Source organism: Fonsecaea pedrosoi (assembly GCF_000835455.1).
Source record: "Fonsecaea pedrosoi CBS 271.37 unplaced genomic scaffold supercont1.1, whole genome shotgun sequence".
Taxonomy (NCBI): domain Eukaryota; kingdom Fungi; phylum Ascomycota; class Eurotiomycetes; order Chaetothyriales; family Herpotrichiellaceae; genus Fonsecaea; species Fonsecaea pedrosoi.
The window spans coordinates 904441-930139 of NW_013550615.1; the positions used below are offsets into that span (position 1 = coordinate 904441).

Consider the following 25699-nt stretch of genomic DNA (forward strand, 5'->3'; position numbering starts at 1 on the left):
CGGGACAGTCAAAGATTTGAGGAGATCGGACCCAGACCACAATGTAAAGACAGCGCCACAAATCAGCCATCATCTGTCTCTGGCCACATATTCTACGGCAGCTTTCCGAGTCCCGTGATGGAAGCAATACGAGAGATATCTGCACCTCGTGGTGCGCTGTCCGAGTCAGTGGGACTAGTTGACCGTCTAGGTACGACTTGAAGCAAGGGTTAACGGCTTGGGAAGTTTCGCGGGACCAGCGGGGTCTATATAAAGCCCCAGAAACTGCGCGCCTTGGCCCACCAAGCTTTCTGCAATGCTGCTCCGATGTGGGTCGAGATACGATCTACTCCTGACATCCAAGGTAGAGTACCGAGCTCTCGGTCGTATTCGCCTCGAATCCATTGTGCTATTCAGTGAGCCTGGTCAGAATACACCCAAATGTCGACTTCAGTCGAGTTTCTCTTTCCCCATCACCTCCCAAATGGAAGTCTGCCGACACCATTCTCCAACCCTTCCCTCTCCACCTTCTCCGGGGCCCCATCTATGCGAGACTAGAATGGTCCCAGGATTCCGGACAGAATCGATCAATCAAGCACTTGGAAACGCTCGTCTTCCCAGCTGCCTTCTGCACTCTATTGCTCCGGAGGACCTCCATGCTCAACATCTTGCGATTCGCATGGTCCTGCAAAGGCGCATCTCAACTACACTCCACCAACGCGGGGTATATCTCGGACACGTACTCGATTACGCATAGACTTGGAAGTCCGAATGGAGAATCGCCAGCGCCGCACTATCCGCTGCGAGATCACAAACTGACAGTGTTGTATCAACAGTTGCTTCCACCGAAGCTGTGGTCCAACTGCCGACAGCATTATCCACCCGCAAGCTGGCACACAGATGACCAGTGTCAAACCCTGCAAAGGAACCCCGCCCAGAAAAGATCAGTTGCACCTCGGTATAGGTGACTCTGGATGTGGGTTGTGACGATGTTTCTGTGTCCACTCGACCAGAGAATGGTGGCCATAAAACATCTCTGGGTGCCGCCCTTGGCAGAGTGAGAACGCCTCGATTTGCTCGCGATACCGAGCCATTCCCAGACTTTTGGAGGAAGTTCCTATTTTCGCCACGCTTGGTAGCAGCCATGAAGCCTTCAGCTGTGACACTGACATTGCTTTGGTCCAGCTGCTGGAGCCTTTTGGCCGTGGTTGCCGCTCAGAGCCTGCCTCAAGTCGACTTGGGCTACCAGATACAGCAAGCATCTTCCTTCAACGTATGACATGTTCCACCTTCTAGACCGGAATAAGTTGCGGAGCTGACCATGTCAATCACAGACCACTGGTCAAATATACAACTTCAGCAACATCCGCTACGCCCAGCCACCACTGGGCAAACTTCGCTTCGCTGCTCCTGTTCCCCCAACAGGTCGCAACACGACTGTCCAAGACGGCAGTGATGGCGCTATCTGCCCTCAAGCGAACCCAACTTGGCTCGCCATTGCTGATTTATTCACCACTGCATTCGCGGAAGGGTTGCCATTCAACTACACCGCCGCCGCCGCTCAAGTCCAAGCCAACCCGCCAAAACCTTCTCCTCCTGACCCGAGGGTGAAGGAGGACTGCTTGTTTCTGGATGTATTCGTTCCAAAGGCTGTCTTTGACAAGGCTCAAAACCAATCTTCTGGCTATCAGGGAGCTCCGGTTCTTGTGTGGTGAGTCTTGTGCCTGGTCTTGAAGCGGCTCTGAATTTGGTATTGAAATTGATCTTTCTAACTTTGACCCTTTCCAGGATATATGGTGGTGGTTATACGGCGGGATCGAAAGCTGGATCGGGCAATCCGGCTGGTCTCATTCACACCAGTCAGGCCAGCGGTTCGGATGGCATCGTATTTGTTGAGATTAACTACAGACTGGGGGCGTTTGGGTGGCTGTCCGGACCAACTGTTGAAGCTGCCGAGGGCGGCGTGTCCAATGCAGGTCTGTACGACCAACGTCTGGCGCTCGAGTGGATTCAAACCAACATTCGACTGTTTGGGGGGGATCCAAACCGGGTGACCATCATGGGTGAATCTGCCGGTGGTGGATCGGTGATTCACCAGATGACTGCCTATGGGGGATTGAAATCGGTACCCTTCCAGCAGGCCATCCCTCAGTCTGGTGCCTGGCTACCAGTGTCGAGCAACTTCAAAAAGGAGAACACAACGCAGGCCTTCTTGGCCCTGCTCAACGTGACTTCGATCGAGGATGCCCGCAATCTCCCATCCTCGGTCGTGATGGCGGCCAATGCCCAGCAGGTCGGGATGTCCCCCTACGGCGGATTCACCTACGGGCCCGTTGTCGATGGGGACTTTGTGCCGGACCAGCCTGGCCGACTCCTCGCACGGGGCCAGTTCGCCAACACGGTCAAGGTCGTAGCGGGCCACAACACCAACGAGGGACCCCTGTTCAGCGACCCGCGGATCCAGACCAGCGCCGACCAGGCCACCTGGTTCAAGATCAATCTGCCCGACATCTCGGACGCGGCGGTCGGCTTCCTGCTCGGCACGCTATACCCCGCGAGCTACGACGGGTCGATGCCGTACCACACGCCGACGGAGCGCAACACGCTGATCGTGCAGGAAGGCTACTTTAGCTGCAACGTCAACTACCTGGGCAAGGCGTTCGGCGCCAACATCTCCGAGTACCAGTTCGCGGTCCCGCCGGCCCTGCACGGCCAGGACGTGCCGTACACGTTCTTCAACGGCGTCGTCAACGGCAGCGGCGTCGTGCCCCAAGTCGCGCAGGCCCTACAGCGGTACATCGTCGACTTTGTCCAGACGGGCAGCGCCAACGGGTCCGGCGTCCCCGTCTTCGCGCTCTACGGGCCCAACGCTGTCGAAACCGTCCTCAACGTCACGGGGATCACACAAATGACCGATCCGGACGCAAACCCCCGCTGCGCGTGGTGGCAGCAAGCCTTGTACTATTGAAGCATGAATCCAAAGGTTTAGAGGTAGAATTTTTTAAATTTCTTTTTGAAAAAAAGCATATCTATACTTTTCGCCCCTCAAATCTGAACGCATATTCGATCCTATGCCACGGTGGGTGATTGCTTTTCAGTCTAGCTGTTTCTTTTCATGTGCGTGTTCTTTTACTTTGAGACACCAGGCACGATCTAACGTCGGGACCATATCGACACTTGGGTATCTAAGTTGTGCACACGATTATAGGAACCAAGTAGTACAGTGTTGCTTGGACCGCTGACAGGTATTGGAACAGCGTAGCTAGGAAACGGATGGCCTAGTTGGACAGATTCACACTTGTTACCTTGTATCTTTCGATAGTATACTACCTATCTTCACAGAGATATACGCATGATTTGGCAACGTGATCTAGTTCTGGTTCAAAAAGGTCACAATATATATGTATAAGCGCAAGGCAATAAAGCTACGTTAACAATGCAAAATCATTTCCCAGGCGATTTCTCCGTATCCACCATCCTGTCATCCTTGTTCCCGTCCCCATCGGCGCTGGGCGCAGGCAGATTCTTCAGACACGGCGCGTAGAACAGCTGGCCGGACCAAGCGCCCCTGGCGGTTCCCGCGGCGACGACGCACCACAGCAGGATGACAGCGACGGCGAAGACGGTTCCCAGGACCTTAAAGAACTTGCTGGGCATCTCGACGCCAAAAGTGACGGTGGAGATGGCGTAGACGCCCAGCGGAAAGGTGAACCCCCACCAGCCCATGTTGAAGGGGAACGGGCGCGTCGAGTAGATGGTCGCGAGAGCGAAGACGAGCCAGCACAGCCCGAACCCCCACATGATCAAGGCGACGAAAAAGCCCAGCACGTACATGACGTCGCCTGCGAGGGGGAGGTCGTGAAATAGCGCCACCTGCGGGAACACTACGCGCGACACTTTGCCTAGGTACATGATCGTGTAGCCGCCCATGCCGAGCGGGCCGAGGGGGAGGAAGGACGAGACGACGACCTCTCGCGGTGGGAGTTTGTGCAGGACCAGCCGCTGGTAGTACATGACCAGCACGGTGATGGCGAGGGGGGTTGCTGTGTTGGGGTTTTGTCAGCGGAGTGCTTGGAATAGGGAAGTGTGCACCAAGTTACTGTTTTGCATGTCCATCGATATAAGAAATATTCTTGGAAGCAACTTACCCATTCCCCACATAACGTATGAAGTTATCAGCGTCCCCAGCGCGTGGTCCGGGGAGTTGAGTAGTTCAGCGACCTTGCTTCCTAAAGTCATTTTGTCAATATAGTACTTTTCAGCCTCGGCCAGACAAAAGACGGTACAGGACTATGGGATTTGGGAACTAAAGATTCACGCTTACCAGCTCCAGAAGCAACAATCGTGCTTGCAATCGGCAACAGCTGTGCCGCCGTGATCCTATCCAGCCCTTGCGAATCACGTTGGCTCATCAATAAAAACGGCAGAGACACGGTCACGGCGACGGCCACGACAGAATCAACCATCCACGCGATCCATGCGACCCACACGCTCCAGTAGCCCCAGTAGGGACAACACAGGAGAATCCAGCTCTCGACCAAGGTGGCAAAGCCCATGGGGATAGTGCCCAGAAACAGCGAATTGTTGGGGTCGGCGATCATGACGGACCAGATGGCCGGGTACAGCGTGTATCGGAGCAGAGAGGCGACAAAGGCCAGGGTGAAGAGGACGCTGTTGAGCACGAAGAACGCCACCGAGAGCCAGTACAGCCAGCGCGCCTGGAAGGGAATGGTGATCAGCAGGAGCGAGCAGATGCCCGTGCCCATGGTCACGCTGAACCACGAAGGCGAGAAGTTGCGGACCACGCGCCGCCAGCCAACGTCGTATTTGGAAGGCGGAGCCTCGGGGGACGTCGACGTCGACTTGGACACGGCGGTGATGGACTCGGCGTCGCCTGAAGGGTCGGATCTACGGATGGTTTTCGGGGTCTGTGTCTGGGTATTGCTGCTCCGTGAGCGCAAGCGGTTGAAGTCTGGTCGCGACGCCAGTTGGCTGGTGGGGATGGTCATGGCAGGGTTGTTGGACGCCATGCGCTCGATTCTGGCGTCCTCGTCGTCTGGAGTTTCGACCATGGTGATGAATGTGAACCTGTGGTTGTGGACGATGGTGTAGAGAAGGGCGAGTCGGACATCCTGTTCCCAGGCCACAGATTTCGTGTGTGTGTATAAACGAGTAGATCGAAGGACCAGGGGGTACGGGGATTTTTCTAGATGACGTTGGCCACTATCCTTTGCGGCGATATTGGAATCGTATCGGATACTGGAGGCGCGGCAATCTGGCCGGTCGAGTGGCGGGACGTCATCCACTCCCCGCTAGTCACGCTAGCTTCATATGGACATCATCACTAGACAGAAATAGCCAAAGGACAGTGGTCTAGATTCGCTACTCCATCGACGGCGAGGAAACCCAGCCTTGTCGAGAGCAATCATATGTGGTTGGCAGACGCTCTCGAAGATCAAAATTCCCACTCCTTGAGAGGTGCTGCAGATGAATAAACACAGAATGAACGAAAATAAGAGTGCCGACAAAGACGACTCAAGATACGGGTAGCATCAGAAGACACGGATGGTTCAATTTGACTATAAACTATCGTCATTTGGTTCTAGGTCCGCCTCCTCAGCTGTTTCGTCCTCCAGCTCGCCATTGCTTTCGGTCTCCTCGTCGTCCAAGAGTGGAACAAATCTGAAATCCACAAAAGCGACACTGCTAGGCGTCGGCGGTGCGTTGACAGCAACACTTTCTTCTCGGCGTGGGCCAGCATTGGCACCGTCGCCCAAGTCGATCATGAACTGCAGGCTAAGTACGCCTTGTTGATCCTGACGAATGCTGACTTTGCTGGCCAAAGCCATTGCCCTGCCTGCCCTCTTGATCATGTCGAACTTGTACTTCTGGCAGACTCTTCCACGGCTGCCCGACGGTGCGACGACCGAAAACGTTTCCGTGACCAGCGGCTGTTTTTTGGCCCTGGGTACGCTGGAGCTAGGCGCGTTCTTGGACTCTGGTAAAAAGTCCACGGTGCTATCGCCGAATGGTCCTCCTTCGCCTTCCAACGAGAAAAAGGGAGCAGTACGGCCAGAAGCATTGATTACAAGAACAGTCGGATTGGTGCCTGAGAGCTCCCCAATAGCATCATTGAGCCAAGCACTGCGCATGATGGCTTTCAGACACAACGAATTCCGGTCCAGGGGGATACCACCATCGTCACCATATTGATCGTAAACTCTGTATGTGTTCATCTCACACGTTGTGGTGACTGATCCTTCTTGAATGGTGACGGTGAGCGGTGCACCAGCCTCTTGGTACGAAATTCGGCATGTGCCTCCGAGTGCCAGTGCCGGGGTATTGAAAGCGTTCCCATACGACGATGAAAGTCCACCATAGGGGTTCCGCGCTGAGGAAGTTGTTTCAGCGATGCCAAATATCTGTAACGTTTCCAGGAGAGCATCAACTGAGACTGCAAATGGGGGCAAGGCATGATCTTCATCGTTGAGTCTCAAATTGTACGACGAGAAGAGGGCTTTGTCCAGAAACGTCAAGCCCTGAACAACTCGTGCCTCTTCGACAGAGAACTTGATTCCTTGTTGGGTGATCTCCACCTCTGCACGCTGAGAGAAAGCAATGCACCGAAGCAACAGGTACAACTGCCTAGCAGATGTAGATATTGCCGTAAAGATGGGTGCATCAGCCATGGTAGGATTGTAAAGTCTTTGACAGGTGAACCGCAGTTATGGAGAGGAGAAAGCAGATGTTGAGGTAGAATGGTCTACAGGATCTTAAACATAGACCCCAAACCCGCAGATCGCGTAGACTGCACCAAATCTGCCCCGTGTCAATCTCCATGTCAACCAGCTATTGTTTTCTGCACATACCCAAATGCAAGAGAGGCAGGGATTCCGAAGACAGGTATAGAAAGAGGAGATTTGTTTAATGCGAAGAGTCCAGTGAGTATCAGGCCTATGCAAGTCAGTGCAAACCCAATGAGACCCCAATGCGACAACGAGTCTCACCAATAAGCAACAAAAACAGTCCGATGGTCAACTGGCTTTCCTTGCCAACTATGGGCTGGAAAGGGCTGCCTGCGGCTGCTTGCCAGACGTCGTAGAGCGACATTGAGGTAGCTTGCAAGACTGTTGATCACGGCTTCAGGTGTTTGGTCTGGTAAAATTCAGGGCGAACAAATGCCTGCGAGTTGCAAGGTGGTCTCCCGAAGAAAGACGCGACAGACCTGGCGTCTCATTCGGGAAAGATTTCCGAGGTTATGCGCTAATCCATATCTGGCAATGTTCGTCTCAGCGTTCTCGAACCGCGGCCGAGATCGCCTCTCAACTTCAAGTCTCTCTTAGATTGCGACGACACCCTTTTACACGCCCGCGACGTGTTATGTTGGGACTGTTCAGTATATCCAGCACATTGGTATCGCCGCGATGGCGCCTATAAACAGTGAACGTGAGAACCTCTGGGTGTGGCAGAATGACATGTGCACGTGTACTGATTTGGTGAATGACGCAGATACAAAGAGGAAGGCATCTGAGGATGCGGCGTCCTCTCGCTCCAAAAAGGCCAGAACCGAGTCACCGGCTCTAGAGAATGGCATCAAACATGAAGAGGTAAATCCACCAGCACCCTCCGACCACGGCCATCATGCCCTTCAACTTTCCCCCGGCGGGAATGTTCCCGCCCGACGATAATCTTTATCGCTTTAGAACAAACGTCTCTGTAGACTCAGATTCCACTTTATCCCTTTCATACCTCGAGGACCACGATCTTTTACATCGCCGTTCTTCACAGGCTGAGCGTGTCTCACTGGGGACAAACAACGCTAACTTTGTCTTTGAGCAGTCCGATGCGGATCCTCCCATCACACCTACACCAGTTGATTTCCCCGAGAAGCCAGCCGTCGTTGAAGAGAAACAAGGACTTATTGAGTTCAGGGTGGTCAACAATGACAATTCGAGGGAGAGTAACATCATCTTGACCGGGTTGAAATGTATCTTTCAGAAGCAACTGCCTAAGATGCCCAAAGACTACATCGCTCGCCTGGTCTACGATAAAACACATCTATCCATCGCTATTGTCAAGCAGCCGCTCGAGGTGGTTGGTGGTATAACCTACCGACCGTTCAACTCGAGAAGGTTTGCTGAGATTGTCTTCTGCGCGATCTCGTCAGATCAGCAGGTCAAGGGGTACGGTGCTCATCTGATGGCGCACTTGAAGGACTATGTCAAGGCCACTTCACCGATTATGTATTTCCTGACCTACGCCGACAACTATGCGATCGGCTACTTCAAGAAGCAGGGCTTTACAAAGGAGATTACTCTCGAAAAGTCGATTTGGATGGGATACATAAAAGATTACGAAGGTGGCACAATCATGCAATGCAGCATGTTGCCCAAGATCCGCTATCTGCAGGCCCCTCGAATGCTCCAAAAGCAGAAGGAGGCAGTCATGGCTAAGATCCGAGCAGTGAGTAAGTCTCACATTGTTCATCCCCCGCCAGCACAGTGGAAGAACGGGATCGTCGAGATAGACCCGATGTCAATTCCGGCGATCAAAGAGTCTGGCTGGTCACCTTCGATGGATGAGCTCTCCCGGCAACCTCGACACGGTCCAAACTATAATCAGCTTCTTCACTTGCTCAACGACATGCAGAATCATACAGCAGCCTGGCCCTTCGCTCAGCCGGTTAACAAGGACGAAGTTCCCGATTACTATGAAGTCATCAAGGAGCCAATGGACCTGTCAACAATGGAGGAACGGCTGCAGAACGATCTATATCCCAGACCAGAAGATTTCATCAAGGATGCCAAACTAATCTTTGACAATTGCCGGCGCTATAACAACGAGACCACACCATACGCGAAGAGCGCAAACAAACTGGAAAAGTTCATGTGGCAACAGATCAAGAATATTCCGGAGTGGTCGGTGAGTGGTTGATACCCTGACAATGATTCGGAGTTCCGACACACTGACGTGGATTGTATAGCACCTTGCAGAATAAGCACCGATTTGCTGGCGAATTTTCTACAGGCATGCAATGCGGTTGGTGCCGATTTCATGGCTTTGGGGGTGGCTTTCGTTTGGGCGGGATTGGCGCAGAGAAGCGGACGATGACACTACCAAAACACAGCATTATGATCTCGCTCGGTTTATTGCATGCACATAACATGATACCCAATCAGTATGAATGGCTTTTTTTCCACCTTGATACATGAAGACATGACAATGAAAGATGGTAGTACGCAAACAACACGTTCTCCTGTTGACGCAACCACGTACTTGTAAAGCCGTTCTGGCCGTTGCACAAGCCATTGCCATAGGTGCCAATTATGAGATTGGCAAGTCCAAGTCACCAGCAACACAACTAATTCTCAGTAATATCGAGATGACGAATGACATGTGTAACCTCTGTGGCTGATGCCAAAGACAAAACTCCGGAGACGTGCAGATTGTTCGGACCAGGAAGGGAACCAATCAGATGCTCCAAAAGGGAGATGCAGGGGGTTGCCCCGGTCGCATCCCAATTCAAGGTTCCGTTACCCAAAGGTCGCTCGCTCCCTTCCCTGCTTCTCCCACAATTAACCACCTTTTCAACCCTCATCTTCGACAAGACAAGACAAAAAAGGGACTTTCCACGTCTTGCTGTACCTCTACACCCCTTCTCCGCTCGTTGAATTCTCTTCGACACGCTCGCTATTGTCTGTTTGCCAACAATGTCCACCATGTAATCCAAGATCCACCAGCCTCCCACTCGCGACCCCGTAACTTAGTCCTCACGTCACTTGGACTGCACCTCTGGTGGTCTTTGCATCGATCCCACCGAGAAGAGCCCCGTTCTCTGAAACCAACCCCTTCCATCTCGAAAACGTCGCGACCTCTTGTCTGTTGACATCATTCACCTTCCCCCGAGTGCAGCGGTTCACTTTGCGCGTCACGAGATCAACAAACACGATGGCACATCCAGGGAGCCGGGGTGAGGATGTCGAGGTCCGCAACCGCCTGCCTACTCTGATGGAGGTTTTGGGAAGAAGGACGCTAGCTCCGGTTGATCTATTTTCATTCTACATTTACATGCGCGACCAACAACGCTCGGTGGATTACCTGGACTTCTGGTTTGTTGTCGACATGAAATCAAGGTGTAAATCAATTCTGACTCATTCGACAGGCTCGATGTATCCCAACACATGTCCTTGTGCCGCCACTATGTCCGAGAACTGCGCCGTTCGATGCTCGTCGACACGCCGGAGATGGAAAAGACCACCACCAGCAAAAGGTCTTCGGCGTTACTCGATCAGTTTGAACTGGGTGAAGGAATAGACGCGAGAAAGAGTGGACAAGAATCAAGGGTGTCTGCCATCTTGAGATCAGATAACGGCGCAGCAGGTGCCAAGCCACCTCGAAGCAGAGGAGAGGGTGGTGGTGCTACTGATCACTCACCTTCACATAGCTTGGGATCAGCCAATTCAAGAAACCTCAGTCGTCCCTCCGGTGACCGACCCTCACCTTCAGAACTTCCACAGCCGACATACTCCACCCCTGAAGTGCGGACGGACTCGAATTCCCCTGGACATAGTGTCGCTAGGGCCGACATTAAAGCCAGTGCGGAGAAGATTCTCTACACTTTTGTCTTGCCCGGCTCGGAGCGAGAGATCGTCCTGCCAGACACCATGCTGAACAGGATCATTCGGGCAATTGAGGAGGAAGGACGAGACGACCCAGAGGTGTTTGATGATGCCAAGGACTACGTCTTCCAGGCGATGGAAAGGGATGCATTCCCAGGTTTTTTGCAGGCCAAAGCCTTGGGAAATCTAGTCCCATTGAGTGTGTTGATCAGACTCGCCATTGGTCTGGCGAGCTTAATGGCTGGGTTTTGGGCTGGCTATTACATGATTCTGAGGGACAGATCGAGGGCTACTCGCTGCTGGGTAAGGCTTCCGTGTTCAAGTTCATTTGCAGTTCATCCCACTGACCCAACCGTTTAGCTTATCCTTCCTTTCACAATCGGCTGCTACTTCCTCGTCTCCTACCAATACAAGCTCGACATCGTTGCCGCTTACCTGGGATTTAGTGAATACACGTGGATGAACTGGTCGCGCGTCAGGGAGCCGTTTGTGCGGCGATTGCTTCTGACGCGAGCGACCATGGCATTCTTGATGTTTGCGGCGGCGGCGGTGGCATTGAGTGTCCTGTTTATATTCGTTCCGGGTACGAGGTTCTAGGGATCAGTGGACATGTGACGACTTCGGAGTGATGTAAATGACAGCGGTTGGTTCGGCGTTTTGTGTGCTTGGAGGGTGGTTGGGGTCGATGCGTGGTGAGAGGTTGCATGCTTAATGTCCAGCGGAGCTGAGAACGAGCAATGGGAGGTCCTGTTTTGCTTCGGGAAACAACAGGCGTTGACGGAGTCAGCCATGGCGAATGGACATCGTGCACCCCATCAATCTAACTGCGACAAACGATGAAATACATGGAGACTGGAAGACACAGTGATTGCAGACATGGCAAAACGCCCGCCTCCACAGAGCACGATATCTCGCAACACAACGTCCCAGGCTTGAGGCAGCGGATCAAAACAACAGGAAAGATACATGGAGCTTGGATATGTATGCTGTTAGCTATGCGAAAACTGGCAACCAAAACTGGTCACATGAGCCTTTTGTATGCCCGAAATGGTCGCAGATTGGGTTGTTCAACACCTGCCTTTATCGCCGTTTTGTTCTATAGACACTGGGTTGTGAGACGTACTGTAGGTAAAATGGATAACTCCACAGGAAGGGGTATTGCTACGCTATGTCTGAGCAAAGTAGAGCAGAGCAGAACAGAGTAGACTGGAGTAAAGTAGCGACAGCGCGGCACAACATAGCCTAGCAAAGTAATTGTGAAGCAGGGCAGAGTGAGTAAGGTGAGGGGGGATCTCGTTACTTCATCATCCTTCATTATCGTGTATCTCGTCTATTGGATCTTCACAGGACATGTCCGTCTGTCATGGCGGGTTCGGTGGGCCTAGTGTTATTGATGTCCCCTTCGAGGCGCCACGGGAGCATTAGCATGCATTGTATGTGTACCGTCTGGCGCAGATGCGCTCGGGCTGGATGCAGTGGATCCGGAGCAGCAGGTGGGATGGTATGCGGTTGGCGTGATGTGTCGTGCAGGAACAGAAACCCGGTCGTTGGATCTTGTCCCAGATCAAACCCACGAGCCAACCAACCAACTTTGTCCTCCAGATGTGCTTTAATTCCTGGGTGTCCTGGTTTCAGAACATGTGAGCACTTTGTCTCGACACGGCGGGCTCCGTCCTGGACATCTCTATTGACAAGCATCCCTGAATCATCAGACTTGTGCCGCATGAGAACCATGCACTCGGTCTTTAAGATGCAATCAGTGTCAATATACTGGCCCAAGGGATCATTTTGACGAGCCTCGTCCACGGTTTCGCTTTGCACCCCTTGATCCCCCACTCCCTCCGCCTCGCGACGCAGGGCCTCCGAAGATACCTGTGCCCTCACTGACACCCTCGTCCAGATCCATCTTGCTCTCGTCGTAATCATCGTCCACGTCGTCACCCTCGCCTTCCATCTGCTGATCGAGGTCTCGCTTGCTCGGAGGACGTTGGCCTACACCAAATCCGGCGGAACGCCCTGCCCGTCCGTTTCCTGATGTGACGCCATTATCGCTTGATGTTTGCTGTCGGTCAGTGCTGAGAACTAGAGAATCTACCTCGTTCTGTCGGGCTCTTTCTTGTAACGCTCTCTGCTGAGCGGTTGCTCGGATAGCGGAAATTTGCGCTTCGAGGTCGCTCACGACGGCGGTGCAGCGGGATTCCCATGTCTGTAGGATCTGCCAGAGTACGGGGAGGGAGTGAGGGCGCAGATCGCGAAGAGGGGCAACGGACATGATGTGTACGGTGGGGGGACTCGATGTGGGACTGAGACGGGCAGTGAGGAGACCGGAATAGATCGACTGTGTCACCAGATATTCTAGCTCTTGGGAGGTAGAAAGCAGGAGGGTCGCAAGCAGCCCAGGGTAGGTCAAAGCATTGGCTGTTGTGTTCTTGCTAGTGGGGGCAAATGGCGAGGCCAAAGTCAGGAGACTAAGCTGCCGCAGTTTGAAGGTCTGAGCTTCATCGAGGGGTGGAAGAGATGGGTCGGCTAAACACATAGGTCCATCAGCATATGCGTTTACCATTATATCCCCTTAAGGTGTACCTTTGAACTCCTCATACGTCCCCCAACTGAAGATCTCCAACAGTTTCAACCAAGATTCCCCTTGCGTGCCTCTCAAGCTCTGTATGACAGGCAGTTGAAGAAGCTCGGTGAAGATGTAGGCCCCAGGAGCGGAGATTGCGCCTTTGATCAGTTCAGCAATAAAGCGTGGTGATGGAGTTTTTGTGGTAGTGGCGAGGTGAACAAAAGGCTGAATCGCAGCGAGAGCTTTTGTCTGTGATTGATCCATCTTACGCAGAGGTGGGAAGAGCGAAAGGGCAGAGGGATTGATGCTAAGGTGGGAGAAGAGCGCGGGGATTGATACTCAGCCTGCGAACTGGAAGACGAGGCTGTCACTGCGGGCAGAGGTTAGGGCTTGGCAACAGACGAGGCTGAGATTTGCACGTGGTTCAGGCTTATTTAATTACATGGTTTTGAGGCTGGTGGCTGGGCTGCGGGTGGCTGGTACCAGTTTCAACCCTACGACCTGATTTCATGTCGAACCAGCGATCGTCATGGCTTGTTAAATGTCATTTTTGTTAGATACGCCAATATTGCCAATTCTCTCGTGATCTGTACCGAGGCGAGGCTACCCTCCAGCCTGAAGATGCCCTGATGCGGCTAGAGGTGGCGTGATACTAAATCAGGGGTGTTTCTCTTGACCCAATCCGTCGATGGTGTCACTTTTCGGTTTCAGGCCTCAATCTCGCTCTTCAGGCATTTCTCAGCTTCAAGTCCCCGTCTGACTTCTGACTTAACACGTTTCGGTCCGCTCACGAACGCTTCAAGGCCGCTTACATATCATCTTCGCACTCCGTTCTCTCAATACACTCTTTTAAAGCCATTTCTTGTTTTCTGCGCGATCTGCACCACCTCCGTTTTCGACTTCCTTTTTCCTGCTCCGAAGTCGGCCCCCGAACGCGTGCCCCTCGAACGATGCGTTTATGATTGTCTCTCTCTCTCAGCCCTGCTGTTAATCCCACGAACGTTCGCTACGATGAGTCTTGCCAGTGACAGCGGCCACGAGGCGCCGCAACATTCGCCGACCCCGGCGCATATGGCTACCACAACCCTCAAAGTCGATGGCATGACTTGTGGTGCATGCACCTCCGCAATAGAGTCAGGGTTCAAGGACGTTGAAGGTGCCGGTGCTGTATCGGTCAGCTTAATGATGGGAAGAGCCGTGGTACATCATGATCCGAAGAAGTTGTCTCCCGAGCAGATCGCAGAGATCATTGAGGATCGTGGGTTCGATGCCGAAGTTCTATCTACAGATATGCCCAAACCTCCCACTCTGTCGATTTCGACTGGAGTATCCAGCTCAGAGTCCCAGCTCACCACCACAACGATATCCATACAAGGAATGACTTGCGGGGCATGCACTTCGGCTGTTGAGGCCGGCTTCAAGAATGTCCCGGGCGTGAAAAGCATGAGTGTTTCCCTTCTGGCGGAGCGTGCCATCGTCCAGCATGACGCAAATATCATCAATGCCGATGCACTGGCCGAGATCATTGAAGACCGAGGCTTTGATGCCACCGTGATTGACTCAAAAACTCAAGACACTCTTAGGCCCACAGCTGGGAATGCAGAGGCCAACGACCAGTCGCAGACGTGGACTACCACTGTTGCTATTGAGGGCATGACTTGCGGTGCTTGCACCTCTTCTGTCGAAGGCGCTTTCAAAACCGTTCCTGGTCTGGTCAAGTTCAACATAAGCCTTCTCGCAGAACGAGCAGTCATTTCTCATGATCCCGTCACCCTTCCTTCCGAGAAGATCGTCGAACTCATTGAAGATGCCGGTTTCGATGCTAAGATTGTGTCCTCGCAAGCTGAGACCAATCTACAGAGCTCAAACTACATTTCCCAGCAACTCAAGATTTATGGCTTACCAGACGGACAAACTGCCACTGAGCTCGAAAACATCCTGAGATCAAAACCAGGAGTCAAAAGTGCGGTGATCAGTCTTTCCACGTCGCGCGCCACCATCACCTATGATCCTACCGTTGCCGGTCTTCGAATGATTGTCGCGGTCATTGAGGACGCTGGATTCAATGCCCTAGTTGCAGAAATGGAAGACAATAATGCTCAGCTGGAATCTCTCGCCAAAACAAAAGAAATCCAGGAATGGAAGAGAGCATTTCTTACATCCCTGAGCTGTGCCATTCCCGTGCTCTTGATCAGCATGATTATACCTATGTTCTTCCCATCGATCAATTTTGGAGGCATTGAGATTATTCCAGGCCTTCTTTTGGGTGACGTGATCTGCTTCGCCCTGACACTTCCTGTACAGTTCGGCATTGGAAAGCGTTTCTATGTTTCAGCGTTCAAAAGTTTGAAGCACAGGTCGCCAACCATGGACGTGCTGATTGTCTTGGGTACCTCGACGGCATTTTTCTTCAGTTGTTTTGCCGTCATTGTGGCAGTCTTAATCCCCCCTCACAATAAACCTAGCACTATCTTCGACACTAGCACCATGCTCATCACATTCATTACTCTCGGACGATGGCTCGAAAATCGAGCCAAGGGGCAGACCTCCAGAGCTCTATCACAGTTGATGTCTCTGGCTCCAAGCATGGCAACCATATATGAGGACCCTCTATACGCCGAGAAGCTTGCCGATGCCTGGACAGCTCCATCGTCTCCTGTGCTCGAGAAAACGCCAACCAACGATTTGAGGAGAGTTCCATCAGGTCCCGGCCCATCAGGCTCTTCCGGTCCCTCCGCGATAGAAAAGACCATCCCAACCGAATTGATCGAGGTCGGAGATGTTGTCATCCTTCGACCTGGGGACAAGATACCCGCTGATGGAGTCGTTACCCGTGGAGAGAGTTTTGTGGACGAAAGCATGGTCACTGGTGAACCCATGCCTATACAGAAAAAGAAGGGTAGCACACTCATTGCGGGTACCGTCAATGGCGCCGGCAAGATTGACTTCAAAGTCACACGTGCGGGAAAGGATACACAACTGAGCCAAATTGTCAATCTTGTCCAAGAGGCCCAGACGAGCCGAGCACCTATCCAGCGCATGGCCGATCTTGTTGCTGGTTACTTTGTACCCGTCATCATTCTTCTCGGATTGATCACCTTTGTTGGCTGGATGATCTTGAGCCACGTCCTGCCCAACCCTCCCAAAATCTTTACAGATCAACAGAATGGCGGCAAGTTCATGGTCTGCCTAAAGCTTTGCATCTCAGTCATTGTCTTCGCTTGCCCTTGTGCCCTTGGATTAGCAACCCCAACGGCAGTCATGGTGGGAACTGGGACAGCTTCGCAACTGGGAATTTTAGTCAAAGGAGGTGCCGCTCTTGAGACGGCAACCCGCGTCACGCATATCATCCTGGACAAGACCGGTACTCTGACTTTTGGGAAGCTCAATGTTGCCGATAGCAGCTATGCAGCTCTCTGGAGCTCCAACGAATGGCGTCAGAAGCTGTGGTGGACACTCGTTGGTCTCGCTGAGACAGGGTCTGAACACCCCATTGCGAAATCCATTGTTCTAGCTGCCAGGGAGAAACTCGGCCTCGAAGCAGAGGAAGGATTCCCCGGCCAGGTTGGCACCTTTGGTGTCACCGTAGGTCAGGGAGTATCCGCCATCATCGAGCTCAACAATCCAGGGGACGAAACTAAATACAAAGTCTATGTCGGCAACTCTACGTTTTTGGCCAACAAGAAGATCGACATCCCGGCAGATGTTGAGAGCTCGATCAATGCAGCTCTGTCTCCCACAACCCGAAGGAAATCGAAGACCGGAATAACAACTATCTATGTCGCGATTAACGGACAATATGCTGGGTATATCGGCCTCTCTGACACGCTCAAACCTACTGCCCCTGCTGCTATTACCGCCTTGCACAAGATGGGTATTTCTACCAGCCTCGTCACTGGAGACACATATAACACAGCACTTTCCATTGCTGAATTAGTGGGGATCCCTCGAGAATGCATCCGTGCATCTGTTTCTCCAGGTGAAAAGCAGTCCATCGTCTCAGAGCTGCAGTCTCAAGGGGAAATTGTCGCTATGGTTGGGGATGGGATCAACGACTCCCCGGCTCTTGCAACCGCCAATGTCGGTATGGGTCTCGTTTCTGGGAGCGACATCGCAGTCGAGGCCGCAGACATTGTGATAATGCGCTCGGATGATCTTCTCAATATCCCGACTGCTCTTCATTTGTGCCGTGTCATTTTCCGACGGATCAAGATCAATCTGATATGGGCCTGTGCGTACAACGTTATCGGACTACCATTTGCAATGGGTATTTTCTTACCGCTCGGCTACCATATGCCCCCTTTGATGAGCGCCACGGCGATGATGTTCAGCAGCATTTCTGTCACGCTGAGCTCGTTGGCGCTGCGGTGGGTCGGCAGGCCCAAGTGGCTCAGTGTCGAAGCTCTGAAGATGGAAGGAGACAGATACAGTGCGCCCGTGATCGGAGCGAAGAGGAGAAAGAAGCTGATGAATGACGGCGGCTGGATGGTCAGAGTCCAAGGCGTTGCCGAGTCCATGTTCGAGAGACTCGAGGGAGTGGCGACGCGGAGAAGAGCACAAGGGAGAGAACGGGGCAACTATGTCCCGTTGCAGACAGTCGAGGGTGATGCCGTGTAAAGTGAACAGTCCCGTGGGAGCGTTTCATATCGTCTTGTTTTGTTTCCAAGGCCTTTGGATACAGGCCGTATGCGCAAATATACCTTGTTCATATACCCACCCAATATACGTATAATACAGCCATCCCGGACACTCGTCTCGAACCCACCTACCGCTCTTTTCCTATTTCCTAAATTCGCCGCTGTGCTGTCCCACCAACCACTATCTCGTGGCCTTCTCTCTCTCTCTTCTATCGCCACATCAAGACTCAAGCGAACGTCCGTCCGTTTTTCTCTGCACCGATGATGCGTGCCCATGTCAACCTAACCCACCGCGAACTTACTCCTTGCCCTCAACATACCACCGATCCTCCACAGCAAGAACATACCCACCACCCCAGCACACGCCAGCCCTGCAAGCAGACTAATACCGGGACCAATTCCCAGATTGACGAACATAGGTCGGGAGAAGATGACGGTGCCGGCGGCGAAGAGGGAGCGGAAGAGGTCGTTGGAGGCAAGCAGCGAGGCCGTGTAGCGCGGGTATGATAACGGGAGATATACGAAGATGCACTGGAAGATGACAAAGTTGGAGCAAACCACGATTATCACGCCGATGGTGCTGACTATCCAGTGCACGCCGTGGCGAGACGTCCAACCTGTATAATTTCATAACGAGAAGATCTTGTCAGCAGGAACGTTCAGTCTTTTCTCCTTTCGTTCGTTTCGCGGGCCCTTCATGCAGCACCTGCGCCTTCATATTCTAGGGGTAGATGCGAGTGGATTGATCGACTCACCAAACATGAACAATCCCGCAGGCAACGTGCAGACGCCAAACAATGCAGGTACTAGCCGATGCTCCGGTGCCCGCAGGCCGTTTTTGATGATGTCAGGCACTAGGTAGAGGAGCAGGTATGTGTTGTAGACAACGACCGCAATCGTACACCCCACTCCGATGGTCACAAAAGTCAAGCCCAGTTCGCCGAGATTGAAACCGTAGATCCCCACGTAGACCAGCGGGAAGGCCTCGAAAAAGGAATAGTAGATGCCATAGAGAAGAGCGCTCTGGAAAATTGGCACGATGACGGAGTCAGAAAGAAGTAGACAGGCGGGAGTCGTAGCCACTGGTTCTGGGGGTTATTTCTGGGGGCAAGGGGAGCTCACATAGAGGTTAGTGTACGCAACAGCAGGATCCTTCATCATGATCTCGAGCGGCTTAATGATGGCGTCAAAGAAGACTTCCGAGTACTTCATATGTTCCTGGTCGATCTCGCTCTGGGACCGTAGATCTGTCCTGCCCGTAAGTTTCCGAAGTCGCGCAGCTCGTCGTCGAAGAATTGTAGCGCCAGAGGTTTCAGGGAAAGCAATCAGGTAGACGACCAGGATTGGTGCGCTAAGCCATAGTAGCTCCCATAACGACCATCTCCATCTGCACTTTTATTAGCTGAGGGCGTTCTATGAGACGGAGGAGGGGAAATTACCCTTTGGCACTGACGGCATACGACGCCATGACTGGTCCGAGGGCAGGGCCCCAGAAGCAAGCACCCGTCCAAGAGGAGAGATAGACGGGGAGCAACAGGAGGGAGAACTACGGTAATTAGGGTGCTTCCCTTGGGTCTGAGTCTCCGGGGAAACTTACCATATCACTGACCGAGGCAGCTCCATTGGCAAGGCAAGGGCTAGATAGAAAGCCTTGTAGAAATCGAAGAACCAAGAGACCAGCGTAATTGTCTACCACCGCTGTCGGGATACAGATGATGGTAAATAAGATAAAGGCAGGCGTGTAAACTCCGTTGCGGCCAATAGCAGGAATCTCACAGAGGGGGGCGAACAGCAGGGGGCCAACTCCATCTAGAATGAACTTGGTCAGGATCGGCTTCGCAGAGAAGAAGGAGATCCAACGTACATCCAATCACATATATGGCAAGGCCCATTCCTGCCGCTGCTTCACCAACGCCGAATCTATGCATGACCCCACTAGAAGTTCGTCAGTATAAGGATTCGGAATAGTGGGTGAGAAACCCGCCTTTCGCTGACGACGTAAATACTGGAACCTCCATACATGGCGAAGGTGTATAAGCTGCAAACTTCACGTGAGTTTCTCGGCCTCAATCGTTGCGCGGCCAGGGTCATAGAGAGAACATACCATATCTGAACCAATATAAAGAGCTTCTTTGTCTGCGACCAGTTCTGCGGATTCTCTGGGTCATCAGTCGTATACCAGTCAACGAGAATGGTGCCATCAGCCGATTTGTGGAGTGATATAGGCTTGCTGTTGGTTTTTTCCAGCTCCAGTTGCTGATCCAAGGCGTAACGTTCTTCTGTGAACGACAGACTCCGTTGTCTTGCGAGGCTAGGCTCCAAATTTTCATCGTTTGACCTTCTTGTTGGGCGTGTCGACGGTCCGCTACTCCCCCCAGCCTTTTCAAGGTCCGCCAACTCAGAATCCGGTCTCGAGTCCTCTGCTTTTTCCGAACTCTGTGTTTCAGGGCTCTCCTTTTGTGCCTCGACTGGGTCGGATACAGAATTGTCGGGGTTCGCAACGTCCTCGACAGAAGTACCAGATGCCTGGAACACATGTCATTCCCAGAAGCCCTCTCGGAGACTGTAGGCAGCTCACCAGCTTGGGTAACACGAATCCTTCCCGCTCATCAGGATACAAGAGGATTCTATTCTGGGCTATCCATCGGAGGAATTGGCCCAGGGGTGCATCTCGGATTGTATCGAGCATGACGTGTGATATGTCTTGGAGGTGTGCCTGGAAAATAGAGCAGCAAGTGTCTGCCGGAAACATCTAACGACACTTGGGCCGACAGAAGAAGAACAGCATCCCTTATAAATCATGGCAAATGTCATAGCATCAGAAGCATAGCGGATCTGGCAACAGAAATGCCGCTTCAGACGGGATTCCTCATGGATGCCACTCATGTAAGCAGAGTATATCTGGGTAGAGGTCAAGTCACCGCCTGGAAAGATCGCCCTCTAGTGTGGTCCCTTCGGAGCCACGCGCTTGCATGTGAACATGTGCCTGAAGCGTACGAGGCCACGGCTGACCGCTGTGGTTGGTGGATTGCACTCAACTTCAGCCGATATTCGAAAGATGCAGGAACCGCCCTGAGGTTGGGTCAGAGAGTCAGCAGCGGCCGATGGGGAGCTTCTGCCTGATAAGGGGCGTGGCGAGGCATTAAAATCTCCGAGGAGGTACATGGCTGAGGTCTGGAGGTTGACATGGCTATGTTATGTCCACGATTCAATGCGGATATTGACTTGGTTTTTGCTACGAGTCTGACCACGAGCCTAGCAGGTAAGGCTGACCTTTGTCCCAGCCGGGAAGTGGTCCCAGAATGAGAGTGAGGGTGGATATGTGGTGACTCAGAGGGCCGTTATAAAGGATCCATTGGTGTCAGCAACGGAGTAGCATGTGGTTGGAACGAAGCCGATGTTGTCCTGAAGACGTCAAGATATATGGAGGACCAAGAGTGTCAAGGTGCCAAGGTGCCCAGGCACCAGGGTACTTCCTTCAACTCCTTGTGCCCTCAATTCAATACACATAATCATTCCCTCTGGTGCCTCTGCGGCCGTGGCGTCCGCACCGCAGCCTTGTCGTGACCCGCACTGCTTGCTTCTCGGCTCTATCCAACCCGCCCTCTGGTGAGCCGAGCTCGCTTATTACCGCTAGCAAGCGAGCGATACATCCATGCAGCCGAGGTCACACAGAACCTCTTTCCTCCCTTCCACTACTCCTACTGCTGCTTTGAGTATCCTGACTGTCCACTATGAAAAGAGACAACCAAAGAGATGGAAAACATTGAAACAAAGTCTCAGGCTGGGCTCAGCCGGAGTGATGAAACGCGTGGCCAGTGTCTGCTTTAAACCTTACCTCTCTAAGATTGAATAGACCTGTACGCTTGTACTCGCAGTCTATGAGGTTCTACCTTCGGTGCGCCTCTCTTCAACAACGGCTCCCCATAATGGGCGACAAATCAACCGGTACGCAGGCCACAATGGAGGAGAAGAACGTTCTCTGCTTGGTTGTCATGGCTTATAAAATCATCGGTAACATATACGGTGTGTCCAAGAAACAGACTGAAACGGGTCAGAGCAACCTTCTGACGCGAGAATTTGACAAATTGTCGTAAATATAGATGCATTTGCCCGTTCATGGACGGTGGGAGGTGAGTATCATGTACTGTGCAATCATTCGGAGACATTGCGGTCAGCCGTGGAACACATGTGGAGGCAATGGCAGATAGAAGGCTGCAAGTTTCTTTGAACAATTGTTGTCCAGAAAGCAAACCGCTTTGGTACTTCTCGTTGGCTTACTAGATCTCAAATCCGAGTTGCCACGCAAATCGACTCAACCTCGACATATTTCCTCGGCTATATAGGATTGGTTCGACATGGCTCTCGACCGTGGAGATCTTATCAGAATGCATTGAGATCATTTCGAAAATGACGCGACTCGCCAATGAAAACCTGCAAGACAATCATGCGATTGCTACGTTCTCGAGTCGGCACCGTGTGGATTCTTCGTCAACGAATTCCTCGTCATCATCCGTGCTGTGTTGTGCTGTATCTTGGATCGATCGGCAGCTTTACTCGCGATACACAATTGTGGGACAAGATTGGGCTGATGAAGGAAGAACTCAAGACGGATTGATCCACAGGACTGTGGACTTGAACCACCCGCACCACGCCGTGGCCAAAGAGGCACGTCGTAGAGACAGAGTTGAGATTTCTGTGTCCAGAGCCTACGTGTCGTCGCCGCAAGCAGTCCTGCCCGAGTACTCACAATCTCTAGAAAACCTATAGCTTCTGTCTACGCGTTGGAGAAAACGTCCTAATGTCGTTATTGTCATGTTCGATATGGAAGTGCAGAACCAGAAGGTGAGGGAAGGAGAATGTCCTAGCCAAATAGATCGATCATTATATATTGGTAAATGCGCTGGTCATTACGGCGGAGAATTCGGCCGTCATTGGGATTTTTGAACATCATTCTGCCCCAAACACTACGATGCGTTGCCTTTCATTTCAATTTTTTCCCTTCCTTTCCCTTCCATTTTTGTTCTCATCCCTTCCCACCCGCCAAAATAACCCAGAAAACAACGTTCTTTGATTGTCAATTTAGTCACTTCGATCGTGTTTGGACCTTCAGGTTTCATTTCTCATACTGCTCCAGGGCCGTCAACCCGCCCTCCAAGAGGTTGACGACGTTGTTGCCTTCCAAAAACTTGAGGAACTCTGCCCTCCCGCCGCCGTGGCCGTCAATGCCGTACGCCGCGCCAAACTGGCCGACAAAATTGTCCACGGTGGTCTGGGGTTTGGTGCGGCAGAGCCCGCAAAGGGTGGCGCGCAGCTCCTCCTTGAAGCCGAGGCGGGGCCACACCTCAAGAATCTCTTTGTACTCGTCGACGGTGATTATGGGGCCGCCGGGCACGGGGACGGGGAGGTTGGGCCCCAAGAAGTCAGCGGTGATGGCCGTCTGGGTGGCCAGGACCTCGGGCTCCTTGTATTGCGCGACGCTCGGGGTCGTGTGCAGCGCGATGGCGTCCCAGATCAGCTGCAGGCGGTGTTTGTCCCATTTCTTGCCCGGCCCAACGCCATTGGCGGCGGCGATCTCGGTGCGGAGGAAGTTGCGGGCAATCTCTGCGCCGTCGACCTCGAACCGTTTGTCGTTGGATATCAGGGACTGGGTCGTCGCCCAGCCCAAGTCGTGCAGCATGATGGAGAGCACGATAGCCTCCCTGTCAATGTCCGGGTTGGCTGTCAAGGGCGGGAGCTTGCGGAGCAGAATGAGAGCAAAGGCGACGCTGCGGACGCAGTGGTTGAGTGTCGCATTGGTACAGTTCTCTTGGACGTAGGTGTACGCGGCGTTGAACAGGTCGTCGGTGGGCATGGTGATTTGGGAGATGGGGAATTCTGGGAAGGATATGGGCTTGGAGGAAGACATGTTTGTCGATCGATTGATGTCAGTCCTGCGTGGTTCTCTGGTGTGCTTTGCCGATAAACAGCTCAAGGGAAGTAGACGTGGACATTACCTTCTTTATACCTTTTACTCTGAACCTACCTCCAGGTCTTCTCCTCTCTCCCTACCTACCTATGCTGCCCAACCTTTCAAGGCGCACCATGAAGGCGTAAGAATACTTACAATTGGAGCTGAAAAGTTCGCTCAACAGTAAAGCAAACTCTGTGGTCACAAACAAGGCTGACCCCCTTGCCCTGCTAGCCGGCTAGGACCTGCGGCGATCGACAACAAATAAGCGTAGGACTTAGTCTCGATTCCTCCGGATGGTTTTTCAGGGGAGGTATTATGGGGGGGTGGCCGGATTAACACGGCTTGCTCAAGATATCATTGGCGCATCTGGACAGATGGGCGGTGGAATGTCGTCCCGGTCCCCCCAACGGGGCACGCGGGGGGGTGTGCTACTTAGGCTCTGATTAACCGGAACAGGGTATCGTTCCTGATTCGGAGGGTGCCAGGGTGCTTATACTTGTAGTCCGCAGTCCAGCCAGCCAGCAGCCCGCCGCCACACGGGGGGGCCAAAAGAGACTACTGCCCTTTTTGGTGTGTCGCGGAATTAAAATATGGTACTCGGTACCCCTATCACAATTAAGAGGAATGTGTAGCATGAGACCCTAGACCGAGTACGAGGTATACGCATCATCATCATCATCGAAACGGGCGGTATTGCTTCCACAGTTTGCCTGCACCCTGCGGGCTTGCGGGATGAGGGGCTACGGAGGAATTATAATCCGGCATCAGGCCCTCACAGTCGTTTACGTTGTTAGACACTTTAGGTGCCTGTGCAAAGCTTTACTGACAACAGCACGTTACACAAAAGCTGGCCCTCCGATGCTATTCGATCTAAGTCTCCTAACAGGCCACCATTCATCCGGAATCCAGAGGCACCCATTTATTTTCCCTTTGCAGTCTCGTGCCCAAAAAGAGGCGCCGCGGGTAGAACGGAAAAAAGGGGGGGCAGCCTTGTGGAAGGGAAACGGCAAGGCCGCTTTGTCTGAGATGGTTGCGCGTGAGAACAGGTGAATCCGACTGAGAGACTCTAAAAGAGGAGGGAGTCGAAAGATGGTGTATGGTTTGGGTGGAAAAAGCCGTGATGACGGTGTTTTCTACCGAAATGCAGATACGAGTCGCGAGTTACTCGGGCCATTTCTGGCCAGGGCAACCTGCCACCCAAACTATGTTTTCTTGTCTTTTACTTTTTCCTCATTTTTTTCTTCCATTGTCTTTGTTTTCTATCTTCTCGGTTCCTCTCTCCGTTTTTGGTGCTTTCCCATTTCAGAAATAGTTCCCATACCAGTTTACTCATGAACGCTCCAGGTGAGGAGGCATGATCGTAGCCCGACTTCTCAATGCGACGTCTGTCAAATCAAGGCATATCGCTATTAACAGCCATGACGAAGCGCTTATTGAAATCAACAGGATGTTCCTCCGACTGGGAGCGGAAGGCTATGTCGAACCAGTCTTTCATCTCTTCTGTAAACGGAGTCATGACATTGCCGTTGGATTCAGACGACCCTTTGGCGACTGGAGTTCCGTCAGAGGCGTATAAAATGCACGGACTTACCGAGACCATAGACATAGACGCGACTTTCCTTCCCATTAACATCACACTTCTCGCGAGTACATACCATCGAGCCAAAGCGCCCGTAACATCCACTCTATGGCAAGAGACACTTGGTGAGGTTGTGATGGAGAACCGGTGCCGGCGAATTCGCCCAGTTTGCCGAAACTCACACTTCTTTGATTACTCCGGAGCAAGTCCAAAGGAGGCGGATGATTTTCATTCGGTGTTTTGGTCTCTACACATACTGCTGCCAGACCAGGCTGCATGAGAGCTTCGAGTACCTGTTGAATAAGGTCAGTACCAAGGTGTAAGTGCAGCAAAACCATCTTTACCTTTGACTGTCAGTGCTCTCAC

General features: G+C 52.5%; 11 protein-coding genes across 11 annotated transcripts; 4 read left to right on the forward strand and 7 right to left on the reverse strand.

Moving 5' to 3' along the window:
* Nucleotides 1-1123: 1123 nt before the first annotated feature.
* On the forward strand, nt 1124-2947 carry Z517_00316 (uncharacterized protein; the record flags this gene model as incomplete). The annotated part of the gene is made up of 3 exons (XM_013433282.1): nt 1124-1252; nt 1314-1690; nt 1768-2947. The coding sequence occupies 3 exons, from the start codon at nt 1124-1126 to the stop codon at nt 2945-2947; spliced, it is 1686 nt and encodes a 561-aa protein (XP_013288736.1).
* Nucleotides 2948-3423: 476 nt separating this feature from the next.
* Z517_00317 (uncharacterized protein) lies at nt 3424-5051 on the reverse strand (the record flags this gene model as incomplete). The annotated part of the gene is made up of 3 exons (XM_013433283.1): nt 3424-4022; nt 4128-4208; nt 4304-5051. 3 exons carry the CDS (start codon nt 5049-5051, stop codon nt 3424-3426), a joined length of 1428 nt encoding a protein of 475 aa, XP_013288737.1.
* Nucleotides 5052-5558: 507 nt separating this feature from the next.
* Nucleotides 5559-6668, reverse strand: Z517_00318 (uncharacterized protein; the record flags this gene model as incomplete). Its single annotated transcript, XM_013433284.1, has 1 exon — nt 5559-6668. The coding sequence occupies one exon, from the start codon at nt 6666-6668 to the stop codon at nt 5559-5561; it is 1110 nt and encodes a 369-aa protein (XP_013288738.1).
* Nucleotides 6669-6752: 84 nt separating this feature from the next.
* Z517_00319 (uncharacterized protein) lies at nt 6753-7089 on the reverse strand (the record flags this gene model as incomplete). Its single annotated transcript, XM_013433285.1, has 3 exons — nt 6753-6798; nt 6849-6933; nt 6987-7089. The coding sequence occupies 3 exons, from the start codon at nt 7087-7089 to the stop codon at nt 6753-6755; spliced, it is 234 nt and encodes a 77-aa protein (XP_013288739.1).
* Nucleotides 7090-7620: 531 nt separating this feature from the next.
* On the forward strand, nt 7621-8977 carry Z517_00320 (uncharacterized protein; the record flags this gene model as incomplete). Its single annotated transcript, XM_013433286.1, has 2 exons — nt 7621-8901; nt 8963-8977. 2 exons carry the CDS (start codon nt 7621-7623, stop codon nt 8975-8977), a joined length of 1296 nt encoding a protein of 431 aa, XP_013288740.1.
* Nucleotides 8978-9927: 950 nt separating this feature from the next.
* On the forward strand, nt 9928-11195 carry Z517_00321 (uncharacterized protein; the record flags this gene model as incomplete). The annotated part of the gene is made up of 3 exons (XM_013433287.1): nt 9928-10088; nt 10142-10901; nt 10959-11195. The coding sequence occupies 3 exons, from the start codon at nt 9928-9930 to the stop codon at nt 11193-11195; spliced, it is 1158 nt and encodes a 385-aa protein (XP_013288741.1).
* Nucleotides 11196-12381: 1186 nt separating this feature from the next.
* Z517_00322 (uncharacterized protein) lies at nt 12382-13428 on the reverse strand (the record flags this gene model as incomplete). The annotated part of the gene is made up of 2 exons (XM_013433288.1): nt 12382-13124; nt 13182-13428. The coding sequence occupies 2 exons, from the start codon at nt 13426-13428 to the stop codon at nt 12382-12384; spliced, it is 990 nt and encodes a 329-aa protein (XP_013288742.1).
* Nucleotides 13429-14175: 747 nt separating this feature from the next.
* Nucleotides 14176-17781, forward strand: Z517_00323 (uncharacterized protein; the record flags this gene model as incomplete). The annotated part of the gene is made up of 1 exon (XM_013433289.1): nt 14176-17781. One exon carries the CDS (start codon nt 14176-14178, stop codon nt 17779-17781), a length of 3606 nt encoding a protein of 1201 aa, XP_013288743.1.
* A 302-nt stretch (nt 17782-18083) lies between these two features.
* Z517_00324 (uncharacterized protein) lies at nt 18084-20490 on the reverse strand (the record flags this gene model as incomplete). The annotated part of the gene is made up of 9 exons (XM_013433290.1): nt 18084-18418; nt 18557-18824; nt 18924-19188; nt 19241-19347; nt 19399-19610; nt 19666-19736; nt 19822-19839; nt 19906-20327; nt 20380-20490. 9 exons carry the CDS (start codon nt 20488-20490, stop codon nt 18084-18086), a joined length of 1809 nt encoding a protein of 602 aa, XP_013288744.1.
* Nucleotides 20491-22917: 2427 nt separating this feature from the next.
* Nucleotides 22918-23709, reverse strand: Z517_00325 (uncharacterized protein; the record flags this gene model as incomplete). Its single annotated transcript, XM_013433291.1, has 1 exon — nt 22918-23709. The coding sequence occupies one exon, from the start codon at nt 23707-23709 to the stop codon at nt 22918-22920; it is 792 nt and encodes a 263-aa protein (XP_013288745.1).
* A 1438-nt stretch (nt 23710-25147) lies between these two features.
* Z517_00326 (uncharacterized protein) lies at nt 25148-25611 on the reverse strand (the record flags this gene model as incomplete). The annotated part of the gene is made up of 2 exons (XM_013433292.1): nt 25148-25305; nt 25410-25611. The coding sequence occupies 2 exons, from the start codon at nt 25609-25611 to the stop codon at nt 25148-25150; spliced, it is 360 nt and encodes a 119-aa protein (XP_013288746.1).
* Between the last annotated feature and the right edge of the window lie 88 nt (nt 25612-25699).